We start from the raw sequence: 12,622 nt of genomic DNA on the forward strand, positions 1-12,622 counted from the left end.
GTCTGGTGACATCTGCTTTTGTTGCCTGGAGTTCAGGATCTGCTATATCAACCAATGAATCTCCCCAGGAAGCCAGCAGCACTATCAACCATCTCTCAGGGGCTCAGATATTACAGCTCCTTCTCTGGCAGACGGCTCGGAGTGGACTGGTTGAACCCAACACTCCAGCCTTGTTTATGCCCTGTTTAAGTCTTGAATAAATCAAGGCAAATTGCTATGGATGGCACTTGCTGCAGACACGAGTGCATAAATCCAATATCTTCTGAAAAAGCTAGGAATGAATTTTATCTCCAATGGAGTAACCTTTCCTGTCCCCCATCTAGAGCCTTTAGAATGCGTTTGGCATATTTTTAGGTGCAAATACCGTCCCCTCCCTCCATGTCTCTAAAGCAGAACGCGCATCCGCGAACGCACAACATTCAAATCTCATCGGAGAAAATGGCGGTGATTTTTTTTCTCCTTTTTGTGCAGCACTGAATCACTCAGCATGCCCTGGAAATAGAAATGAAATGGTCTCAGGGAGATGTGTTTTTCTTCTTGGCTCCCTATTCTGACAAATCAATTCTGGCTAATGGTTTTAAAAATCAAATGCTAACCTTTCCCCTGTGCAGGAAACTGACCTCATCGTTCTATTTTGCACATGGACCTTGTAAGTTGCACCTCTTTATACAGGAGAGCAAAACCCGTTGCTCAAGGGGATGTGTGCTAACAGTTACTGGATATGTCAAAACAGAAGCCCATTTCCTGTGGAGAAGATGAGAGACATGACAGGGACAAGGATGAGAGAAAGTGTGTGTTCTGAATGTTCAGCGTCTACTTGCAAGTGTATGTCCAATGGAGAGAAACAAAGGTGGAGTATGAATGAGAAAGCAGTAATGTCTGAATATGTAGGATTCTGATGAAAGGATGATAATGAAAGAAACATCAAACAGCAGCAAAAAGAAGAAAATAAATCAAATAAAATTACATCTAAATTAAAGCAGCTACATTTGAAAAATGTCGGCGTAATGAGGCTATTCATCAGTTTCTAGAGAACATGGCGTACAGCATATATGAAATGTGATCAGCATATAATGTATTGTTCTATTGTTTGCAGCAAAGTTTGACAGTGATTTGTCTCCTTAGCCTAGTTTTGCCCATAAGTGTTATCTCCATTATGTCATTGTAGCTTACTGGGTATAGTGATAACTTTTGTCAGTACAGTCAAGCCTAGAATTTGCGACCACAGCCTGGGCCTATGCTTCAAGTCAAAAAGGTATGCATTGTCGGTTCATAATAATATTAGCACCTTTTTAGACATGTAGTGATAGACAAAATTCAGAATTCAATTTGATATAACACAGTGGTGTCTCAATTCGAGTGGCTGAAAATGTGCATTATGTTAATATAGTAATGTTTCCATATTCAGTTTGTTAAAGCCTGAAACATGATAAGAGTGCAGGTATTGAAAGAAAAGCTGTGCTTTGTAGGGTCTCAATCTAACTTTCAAAACAATGGTGTCTTGATTCAATACATTTTTCAATACAGCAGTAATGAGTCACTGAAAATGTGCCTTGTGTTAATACATTAATGTTTACCTTTTTTCGAGCATTCAACATTATATAACTATAACACTTTAAACAAAAGCTGTGCTTTGTAATGTCCCACTCTAATGCTTTAACACACTAACCACATGATATAATTTGAGTGCAGTTTGATATGATGTATTGCTACTTCCCTAAACCTTGTATTTAAATGATTCCTGATGACAAGTTTCTTGTGATCTAAATGTGCATGGCTGCAGTGTCTTATGTGCTTGGTGTAACTCATCAGTGTAGGAGATAATTTCACTAAAATGCTGTTGATGCCCGATGTTTTTAATGGAGTTGCTTTTGGTCTTTAATGACGGCTTGTTGAGTTTTTCTTTAGTGTTGCATAATTGGTCACGAAAGCCTATAATTATTGATAAAAGTGTAATTACATGCATAAAGGATATAGGAACTGTTTATATTAATTAGCAGACTGTAGTGTTTTAATACATGGAGTGTCGCACTATAACGTATTTTGTAAATACATGATGTGAGGTCGATGTCTACTCCATAACATCACATCAAAATATGTGTATACATGCACTGTTTCTTTGTGTGATTGTGCTGCCTCAGCTGTGTTTTTGTTGTTTATGTTTTTTGTTTTGTTTTGTTTGTTTCGTTTTGTTTTTTAGTCCATGTTGTACTGTTGGTTTGGATATAGTGGATTTAGATGTGGTTGTGCTTGAGCAGGCTGCAGAACTACACTGAATGTGAGCAGGGCAGAAGCTGAGAGGCCTCTCCTCTCTCTAAACACCCAGACTGACAGGCCAGGAGATGTCTAATAAAGCATGAATCCTCCTGGAGCAGCAGTTCACACTTATATGATCCCTCTATCTCTCTCACTGGTCTGGGGTTCTCTGTCTCTCTCTCTCTTTCTCTCTCTCTCACGCATACACACAGACCCCTGCCAGATTGCCAAAATCAAGTTTCCTTGTTTTGTGTTTTGTTCGTTTAGTTCAGCTGTGTGAATCTCTTTTGTTGCTAGTGTTTGTTTGTTTATTTATTTGTTTGTTTCCCAACCCCATTTGAAAAGGATCCAGAGCTGGTGCGGAACATCTGCCGCTGGGTCCGACAAGCTGTCAAGATCCCTTTCTTCGCCAAGCTGACCCCCAATGTCACCAACATTGTGGATATTGCCAAAGCTGCGCAGGAAGGTAGCTGACTTCTTCATACTTTTCATACTCTTCACTTTCAACTGTTGTAACTATTACAAATCAATAATTGAAGTGATTATCAACAAATTTCACATTTTACTCACAAGGGTCAAGTGTTATTACGGACATTAACACACTTGTGTATGGTGTGGACAGTTAGCATTGGCACGTTCAGGCCAGTTTTCAGACGTGAGCAGCGTAATGGAATGGCTTGGCAGTGTGGGGGCTCAGTAGCAGCTCGGCCGAGGGCCCGCTTTGCCCTGTCTGCGTTTGCCCAGGCCCTGCAGCTTTTTCCTGGTCCAGATTTTGCTTCCCGCTCCCCCTCTACCCCCCTTGCCATGGCTAATGTCTGATCCCCGTGGGTGTAGGTGGTGCAGATGGCGTCACTGCCACCAACACGGTCTCGGGGCTGATGGGACTGAAGGCAGACGGCTCTCCCTGGCCTGGCATCGGCCGAGACAAGCGCACCACATATGGCGGCGTGTCTGGTAAGTGTCACCCAACTCACTGGATCCGTTCCCTTTTCCTCAGGGGCGGCACAGCCAGACCGTGTGCGTGTGCAAGTGTGTGCAAATCTATTATTTGCCTCTGTTTTTGTGGGAGTGAGTGTGAGTGTGTGTGGGCACATGTGTCAATTCACTTCTTACTTGTAAAAGTGTGTGTGTGTGTGTGTGTGTGCGTGTGCGTGTGCATGGCTGGAAGGGTTCTTGCTGTGGGATAAATGCAATAGCTCCACTCTATTGTGTGTGTGTGTGGCTGAGCAGTGCTGCTGGTCAGTGGCTCTAATAGAAGTGACAGATGGAGTCGAATGAGGCTGAGAGTTCTACTAATGCTGCCTCTCTATGTTTTTTTTTCTTCCAGATGAAACAGTACAGACTCTGTAGAAAACGACAGGATGTCTTGCCAGAGTAGATTTTATAGGGCGTCTGAGCAAGGCGTAATTTCAATGGCGTAAAATGGCTTTGAATGCACTTCTTTTTGAGAGCGAGTTCTATTGCAATTTAAAAACCAGTAGGGAACGCTCACGGCCTTCTAGGCCTTCAGAGAAGGCCTAATGATTCCTGTAAAATAATAAAAAAAGTTTGTAATTTTTCATTCATTTTTATTTAATATAATCATCATGCTTGTTGTGTAAACTCTGCAAGCGTTGTAGCCAAGAGAAAATTGCCCAATCAGATTTTTTTTTTCTGTATTACAGCCAAGCGAGCGCTCTTATTGGTTAGGCTTTCAGGAGCTGAACTTAAGGTCTATTGTGTCAGATTAACCACTAACACTATTAGGAACTGGCAGTGGAATCAACCACTCGCATTTTAATTTCCAACGGGTGGGACCAATTTCCTGTGAAAAAAACTCACTCTAAGGCTTCTGGAAGTCCTAGATATGTTACTGTCTGCAAATTCACATCCATAGCCCAACCAGTGGGTTTCCGTTTGTTGTCCGAGAACTGAAGGAGTCACTGTAAAACTGTTACATACAAGGTAAAATGTATGTTAATATGTCTGAATGAAGCACCAAGTAAAACATAGAATAGTACAAATTTTAGATGTCCATGTTTAATCTAGAATGGCCAAAACATGTTAATGTTGATTACTGTTTATCATACAGGTAAGTTTTCTTCTGCTTGGAGCAGGCCATTGCATAGTGGTGTGCCTGATGTCAAAGAGAGTTTCTTTCTTTTTTTATTTTTTTTTATTAAGGTAGACTCTTTACTAGTTCTACTGTTGTAATTAAGTTCTGGATATCACTTGAATCATTCAAGAGATTTTCTGAAATTAGGCTGTAATTCCTTCAGCTGCAGCACCAGTGACTGCTCTCTTCTGGCTATAGTGATGATTACATTCATTGTGCAGAGATGAAAGACAGATGGAGACGATGCTGCAGGTAGGTCTAATTTCTCAGGGATTGTAGTTCTTGAAGATATTCCCAGATAGTCATCATCTCCTCAAGTGTTATCATTTGAATATTGCCTCTTGTAAGTGTGCAGTAAGGGCTTTTTTGGAAAAAGCGCATTTCAATCTTGGGCGATGTGCTTCAATGGCGGGCCATGAAACAAAGGTACTCTGGTTGCCATGGGATATTGACATTGTCTGTGGAAACACGGCTCTTCATAAAGACATTAGACGAATGTGTCTTCGAAAGAAGGGAACTCTGCTGCACTACAGGGAAGGTAGCTGATGCGTTTCATATTGATGTGCTTCTGTGGGTTACTCATTTGACATTTGATGAGTTTAAGTGAGGACTGCCATTCCTCTACAGACTTTTTTACTGTATGTTACATTCTATGTAGATTAAAATATGATTTGAGTTTAAACATCCATTAGGGTTCAACTGATATACACTAGTATTCAGATGTTTGGAATTAATGTTTTCCATAAGGTAAAACCAGTATGGTGACAGATAAATGTATACAATGATTCGAATATGATAGTCTTCTAGTCCTGTACAGTTGAAGAACCTTCAGATGTGTCCAAAATGAGGAACAGAGCTTGTTATTGTAGATAAAATAACAAAAAATGTTCATATCAAAAATGATTCCAAACTGATAACAAACATTTTATGATTCTGTGGATTTATAGATATCGGTGAAAATCCCACTGATAAAGCACTTATTTTGTTTTGAAGTTGCTTGTTTTATATTACAATGAACACACATCTGTAATGTTAGTAAAATTGCTGATTTTGAAGATTTTAATCATCTCATCTTTTTATCTGTTTATTTGAAACAATTGTTTAACTTTTGACCATATAAAATCATACTGGCAAACATTATTGCTTATTAACTTTTTAGCTGCTACAAATCAGCATCAGTGACACAGATTTTATATCAGCCTGCCCTATTTTCTGTAATATTTACTTTGGCATTGTGATGCTTTGAGTTGTTCTCGTCAAGGTAGTTTTTTGGATGTTGTGTGCTGAAGTGTAAGAAGGCAGATTGTCGGCTCTCATCTCCTCTGAGTTGGAGTCAAAGTGCTTCATCAGAGGGCAGCGTGCACTGCTGTCCAGCCGGTGGTATGCTCCAGACCCATCCTCAATAATTCATGTGCATGCAGTTGTTCTCCCTCCCTCTGCTCCGGCTTGGTGCTGTATGGCCGCACTGCTGCATAGTTAATGCCATTTATGAGGCAAGCCTTCTTTCATTGTGTTTGCATGTCTTTTGTGGGTTTGCTTTTGTGTGTGTGTGCTCATGTGTGCCTGGACAAACTGATGAAGGCTGTTGTTGGGGTGTGTGTAGCTTCCATCCACTGTCCCGTCCTCCCTCCTTTACTGTCCATACAGGCCCACAGTGGCAGGGACGGCTGGAAGGTGGAACAGGCTTGGGGAGAAAGAACGTGGGCCAGCAAGACAGGAGAGGCATTAAAAATTAATGGAGAAACTATTGCAGCAGTATTTTATGTAAGCAAAACTACTCAATGTCATCTTTTCCCCATTTAAGCTGTGGCTGGCGGGCTCGATGACATCCCCCAGGAGTTGGGCTGCCCTGAGCTTACAGGGGCTTCTGCTGCTCCACCAGCCTAGCATTCATCTTCTCCCCCTCTCACAGCAGCTCCCGGGCCTCCACCACAACTGCTTCATACAGCAGCCCATGCACATACGCACTCATACCGCGCTACGCTGCATCAGCCCATGATTCATAGCGGCCACAGTGTACGGTATTTCATTTAATGACAAAACTATGATGAGTCACTTTGAACTCTGTAATTGTATATCCCTCCGCTGTGAGTTCAGTTTTAATGGCGTACTGTAAATATATGCACATGTTGGAGGCTGGGCTTTTGCTTTGAGGCTTAGACAATTTCATCCATTGCGTAAACAAATAAGGTATCTGGGATTTGTTTTGTTTACTGTTATTATATACTTAGCCTCTATGCATAATGTGAAGTATAGGGCTTTGTGCTTGACTCTGGCTGTAGGGTAAAGACCTGCTACTTGCATATTATTTCCAATGTGAAAAAGAGGGTTCTTATCTTCACTGATTGTAGCTGTTTACATGTTACAGGTAACAATAGGCTGTACAACACTTACAGCCTCCTACTGGAGTGCACATAGTCTTTCTTTGCATTTGCTAGATACAAAACTGCCTCAAACCACTACCACCCTCTGTATTTGTGTTTGATTTTGTGTTTAGCTCTCCACAGGATGATGGGAAAACATGAAAAGTTTGATGTTAGAATATTTGAAATGTCCACATTTCACAAAATGTCTTTTACAAAAATGTAGCTTTGATTTAAAGTTGGGGCTGGTCCAAATGATTTGAATCAATGAGTATTCGCTTATGTTGGTATTATTTTCTCTGTTTAGCGTTTGGCAGATTTGTCTTTTTTTAAGCCACAAACATTTTAGCCTGAACTGCATTTGCAGAGGCCTTTAGATAGAGCAGTTATTGTTAATATACGGAAAATGTTAAAAATAAATAAATGATAGCCAGTCTGGTTTAGAATACATCTTTATTCCAGAAATCCGTGTCACCTTGCCTCAGAGTGCGACAATCTGCGCCACTTTCCACCTGACCATTGAAACTACAAGAGCAGAGGCGCCTGAGAAATCACAGGTTGGAGTGCTTTATTATTATTATTAATTATCAGACGATAAGAAAGATGCTCAATGCAAAATCCACACTGCCTCCAACTCAGCAGAAAGTGTGTGACTTGATGTGTAAACAAATGCGACAGGTTGGAAGGGTTTGATGGGCATAAGAAGTGCAAGTAGCACAGCCGGTGTGGACTGAAATATTGTTTAAAATAGAAGCATATATGTACCGTCAGATAGGCAGTTGAAAAATGGTTTAAATATTGTTGTTTTTAATGGTGATTTTGTGAAGGAGAACTTGGGTACTTGTTCTGAAATATCAATGAGTATTCAAAGCCTGCAAAGTGCTGTTCGGGGCAGTCCTATTTAAAATGTAACACAACAAATAGATTTGCTTCTGTTTACTGAGGAAGGCATACTGAGGTGGAAAGAACCCATGGAAAACAGGAATACAAAATTTGTGAAAATATCCCCCAGAAATTGGAATGCTTGTGGAAATACCCCAGAGAAATAAGAATACAAACTTGTATGAGTGTGTGTGTGTGTGTGTGTGTGTAGGGAGGAAGTCATGGCTTATACAGGTTGGTATGTCTCTGAGATCAAGGCTACGTGAGGTTTGATCTGACAAGCATCTCCAGCACACTCTCTCGCATACACACAAATCTCACATTTACGGTTACTGCTTCTCCAATGCAGTCTGACACACTACAGTGTCAGGTAGAGGCCTATACATGGTTTGGTTTTATTGTCTGAGTGTTTGGCACAGACTGTGAAGAAAGTTGGCATGTAGCTTTGATCCTGACAAAGCTGCTGAAGTAGACTCTCACAAGAAATGGAAATATTTCAGTTGTTCAGCACTGTTTTGTCTGTGGATCACTTGCATATCTCAGCGGCCACTACTTTATCAGACCACAGGAAGCTGTAATCTTGACCCTAGTGTTTGGTGCCAATATAATAATTTAAAACTACTGATGATATGCATACGCAACTGAACAAATGTTTGAATGGCCTATTCCTCTACCATTGAAATTGCAGTAAAGCATTTTTTTTACCCATGAGATTTGACAAAATTAGCTTTTAAAAAAAAAAGAATACAAAGGTGTAAAGTAGAGGAGAGGCAAACCGTTCATGAATTGTTATGGTGGATTCTGATTCCAATTTTTTTCGGCCAATTTGGCTGGTGGAAATTTTTGTTATATGTTTGTTTGCAAACGCTAAACATACACTGTGTGTGAGCTAAAAGAACGCATGACACACTAGTATCTGTATCTCTTAGTAACAAAATTTGCAACATAGCATTATTTACTTTTTAATGGGCCAATTTGGCATTTTGACTCTTACGTGTTTAATTCTCTATGTATAGCGCCTAATTTAGTGGACGTAAGTGTAAATACAAAGTGCCTAAGGGGTCACCTATGGGCTCTTTCTTATCTAGGGTGCATTTGTTTTGTTTGCAGTGAGTGAGGGGCTTGTGGGCTTGAACTCTGGTAGATCATTAATGGTTGAGCTGCTCTGAGAAGTGTGTGTGTGTCTGTGTGTGTGTACGAGCTGGCCTTCATTAGAGTGCAGTGCCATGGACTGGGTGGTGTCAGAGCCCCTCTGAGAGCTACAGGATGTGGGCATGTATGCTGCCGCATAACCACAGCCCATCTTCGGAGAGAGGGAGAGAGGGAGAGAAAGAAAGAAAAATGGGGGGTAACATAAATGCACCACTCAAGTGTTCCTGTGAGCATGCCCAGGAGAGATCTTTACGGTGTAAGTCATGTCCCTCTACCTTTTTTTGTCTACTTTTTTTTCCACTTATTGATCACATTTCATCCTTTTCTCCCTCTCTCCATTTTGGCTTTGTGCTTTAATCTGTGGAGAGCGCAGAATGGTGCAGCAGTGCAGGAGCCTGAGGCTGGGGCTCCAGAGGCTGATGTTACTGCCCCCTCCTCTAAGGTGGTAATGGGGTTGTATTTGTGCACATCAAGCATGGTGATTGTCCTTGTGCAGGTAAGAGAAGCATATAGTGCTCTAATGATAGTGGGGGAGAGGGAGTGATGTTTGTCTACAAGCACAGTTCAGTATCGTCTGAATGCTTCTGCTGCTCACTACCTCATTCACCCAGCCCTGTCTCACACTCCGTATTATGGCAGACTACATGAGCAGGAGCACTGATGCACTCCCCTGCATTCATAGGAGAAAGAGGGGCAGGAGAGAGCCGAGGTGCTACAGGCACGGCAAACAGCACTGCTCTTTATTGTCAGCGGCCTCCTTTCTCAAGTCATAAAGGCAGCCTGTGTATCTCGTACAGGGTCATTTTCACATTTGCATTTTTATTTACCTAGCACAGTTTCCCCCCCTCTCCCACTCCCTCTGTGTGATCGTGGTGCAAGCCTGGTCGGAGAGGAAGGAAGATGCGTAGCAGGAGTCCAGGATGAGAGGGGGCTCATGGCTGTTTAATTTAGAGCTACATGTTTGAGTAATCGGCGCGGCGGTCTGCCGTGTTAGACAGAGCACGGTACAGTAGCCCTGATTAATTAAAACTGCCTCACCGAGGACGGACTTCTCAGTGCTGTCAAGATTTCAATTTTATGTTAAATATTTTCTAAAGGCCAGATCCTTAAATCTCATGGGCCGGTAGCAGGCAGCGAGCTGTGAATGTAAGCATAGGCTAACTGCTAATGATAAGAACACAGGGCAAGATGAGGTGCCTGTAATACAGTCATTGGATTAGGCTATCAATCACTGCAGTCTTCAGGGATGTGGCAGAGAAGACAAAACACAAAGAGAAATTAGGAAATTAGGGGGGAAAAAACACGACTGGAATATTTTTATTGCTTCTCCTTCTCAGTAACCCCCATATCTCACTCTCTCTTCTTTTGTTTTCTGCTCAGGCTGGATGTCTCAGAAGTTATAGTGCTGAAATTCAAAACTGCAGTCCACAGGAAACAGCTCTGCTGATGAAAACATAGGCAGCTTTGATTCTTTTTTTTAAGTTACATCAATCTTTTCTGGAATTTTCTAATCATTATTATACCACTTTTGCTTTTTTGCTGATTACCAAGCATTAAGAGATTCCTAATGTACCAAACAAATGTGATACCCCCAAGCAAAAATCCAAAAAGATGTGGAGAGACACTTCAGCCACCCCCTGTTGTTGTCACATTTATTTATTTATTTATTTTTTCATTTTAATTGGCGCATGTTGTGGATCATTTTCCACTTTTAAGTGTTAGAATTCAAATAAAGGAATATTGCTGTCAGGAATGGTTAATGGTGATCAGAGATGACACAGTGATCAGAGATGTGTGGAAGGTAAAAGTATATATTTTAAAGAGTCTCGAGAAGACATCAAACTGGTCTCCAAAAATATGAAAAAAGTTACTGTGGTGCCAACAGAAAGGTTAACCGTAGCAGTGCAGGACATGACAGATGCAAAAAAACAAACAATAATTTAATGTATTGTTTAGTGAACAGGGCGGCATGGTGGCGCAGTGGGTAGCGCTGTCGCCTCACAGCAAGAAGGTCCTGGGTTCGATTCCCGGGCGACCAGGGTGATTTCTGTGTGGAGTTTGCTTGTTCTCCCCGTGTCTGCGTGGGTTTCCTCCCACAGTCCAAAAACATGCAGTCAGGCCAATTGGACATGTTAAATTACCCCTAGGTGTGAGTGTTTGTGTGATTGTGTATGTTGTCTGTCTGCCCTGCGATGGACTGGTGAATCTGCCTGTATCTTGTATCTGTATTTGACTGGTGTATCCTGCCTTCCGCCCAATGACAGCTGGGATAGGCTCCAGCACCCCACCGTGACCCAGAAGGATAAGCGGTTTAGATGATGTATGTTTAGTGAACAACTGAGGACAGCGTCCAAAGATGTCATCACAAAACAGGCATATAATCTAAGAAAACCATGGAAAAACAAAAACAGTGGTCAGAATTGCATACTACAAACATAATGCTTTACAATGACTGTCACAATGATTGGGATGGGGTATTTATAGTCTGTGGTGATTACAATGATTAGAATCAGGTGCATTCGGTATTCCAGAAGGATAGAGTGGGGTGAAGTTGACGCAGGTGTGGCTATGACTGGTGTGACAGTAGGTGTGGTTGTGGTAGGTATAACAGTATTTCGCCTCTACAGGCACAACACCTAATGTGACAGTATGTCCTCCTGATAGGCAGTCGCCCAGAATTGGAGCAGAAATTTCTTGGCACCAGTGATGGACTTTGACAGTCAGCATGGGGTCCTGAATGTCCTTCACTGGCATTCACAACCTCTACTCAGGCCTGTAACTCTCCAACTTAATTAGACATTGGATAGAGCCACTACTTCTTTCAACAAAGGGTTTCGCCCTCTGCAGTGGACCAAGGCAGTGGACAAAGGAAATAAAGTTTATAGTCAGTAGGTTATGCACAGATATAGAAATATCTAGTAGTAATTTATCGTAGTATTTTGAATGGCCATGATGAATCAAAGTTTGTTAGTGGGCAGTTAATGTCCCATGTAGAGAGCCAAACCCTCTCCCCAGGTTGGGTACTTTTGTGCAGTGTTGGTTTGCCTGTTCTTTCTGTCTCTTGATTGCTCAATGGAGATTATGCCAAACTGAGATCCATACCTCTTCACTGCTGAATCGCTCGTTCACTGCAGAGACCTTGGATTCCAGTGGTGTACTCCTTTGCTAGTAACCACGGAACCCTTGAAACGGAGTATGTCCAGAGTATGAGGACAGTAGTGGGTTCCAGGCATACTGTGTCCTGGGTAGAAATCTATACCAGTCCTTCATCCCTGCAGTAACTATGCAGGTATTGACCAAGTTCCTGTTTCAGTCTCTCAACCTAGCCATTGGGCTGAAGGTTCTCTACAGTTCAGTTGTGGACTGGGTCTTAGTCAGAGACAGTGTCCTCTAGCAGCCCAAAGCTGCAGAAAACATAGAACAAGGCCTCAGCAGTCTGGAAGGTAGTAGATCGGAATGAGATGGCAGGCCAAAAAACTGTCCACTTCTACAAAAGTGATAGTAATTTCCTCTGAGACTAGGAGCTCTGTACCAAAGTAGATAGAGATGTGCACCCAGATGATTTGACTGGGTAGTGTTACTATAGGACCAGCAGAATGGTGATGTAGCACATTGGCCTGCACATGGGCTAAACATGATTGTAGCGTGCCTGGGTGATAGAGCGATGTAATCGGATATCGTAGATATCGTAGATGATTGACAAGTAACTGATGTGTAAAAGGCGATTACTGCCATTTTGGGAAAAGAACTGACAGAACTAGAGAGGACTAATACCTTTAAAAGACTTGTAAATATGTTGGGAAAATTGGATTTATGTGGGATTTCTGGAATGGCCTTGAGAGGTGCCTTGTTGAACTCTCCAGACCATGAGAGT

The 12,622-nt window shown here is 41.8% G+C and overlaps 1 protein-coding gene across 1 annotated transcript in view; it reads left to right on the forward strand.

Moving 5' to 3' along the window:
• dpyda.1 (dihydropyrimidine dehydrogenase a, tandem duplicate 1) overlaps positions 1-12,622 on the forward strand; it is a 150,967-nt gene that overhangs the window by 112,638 nt on the left and 25,707 nt on the right. The window contains exons 17-18 of the mRNA XM_036585678.1: positions 2,602-2,722; positions 3,091-3,210. Of these exons, the coding sequence (XP_036441571.1) occupies positions 2,602-2,722; positions 3,091-3,210 (241 nt within the window). The remainder of the gene's footprint in view (positions 1-2,601; positions 2,723-3,090; positions 3,211-12,622) is intronic.

The sequence above is a fragment of the Colossoma macropomum genome, unplaced genomic scaffold (assembly GCF_904425465.1).
Source record: "Colossoma macropomum unplaced genomic scaffold, Colossoma_macropomum, whole genome shotgun sequence".
Classification (NCBI taxonomy): Eukaryota; Metazoa; Chordata; class Actinopteri; order Characiformes; family Serrasalmidae; genus Colossoma; species Colossoma macropomum.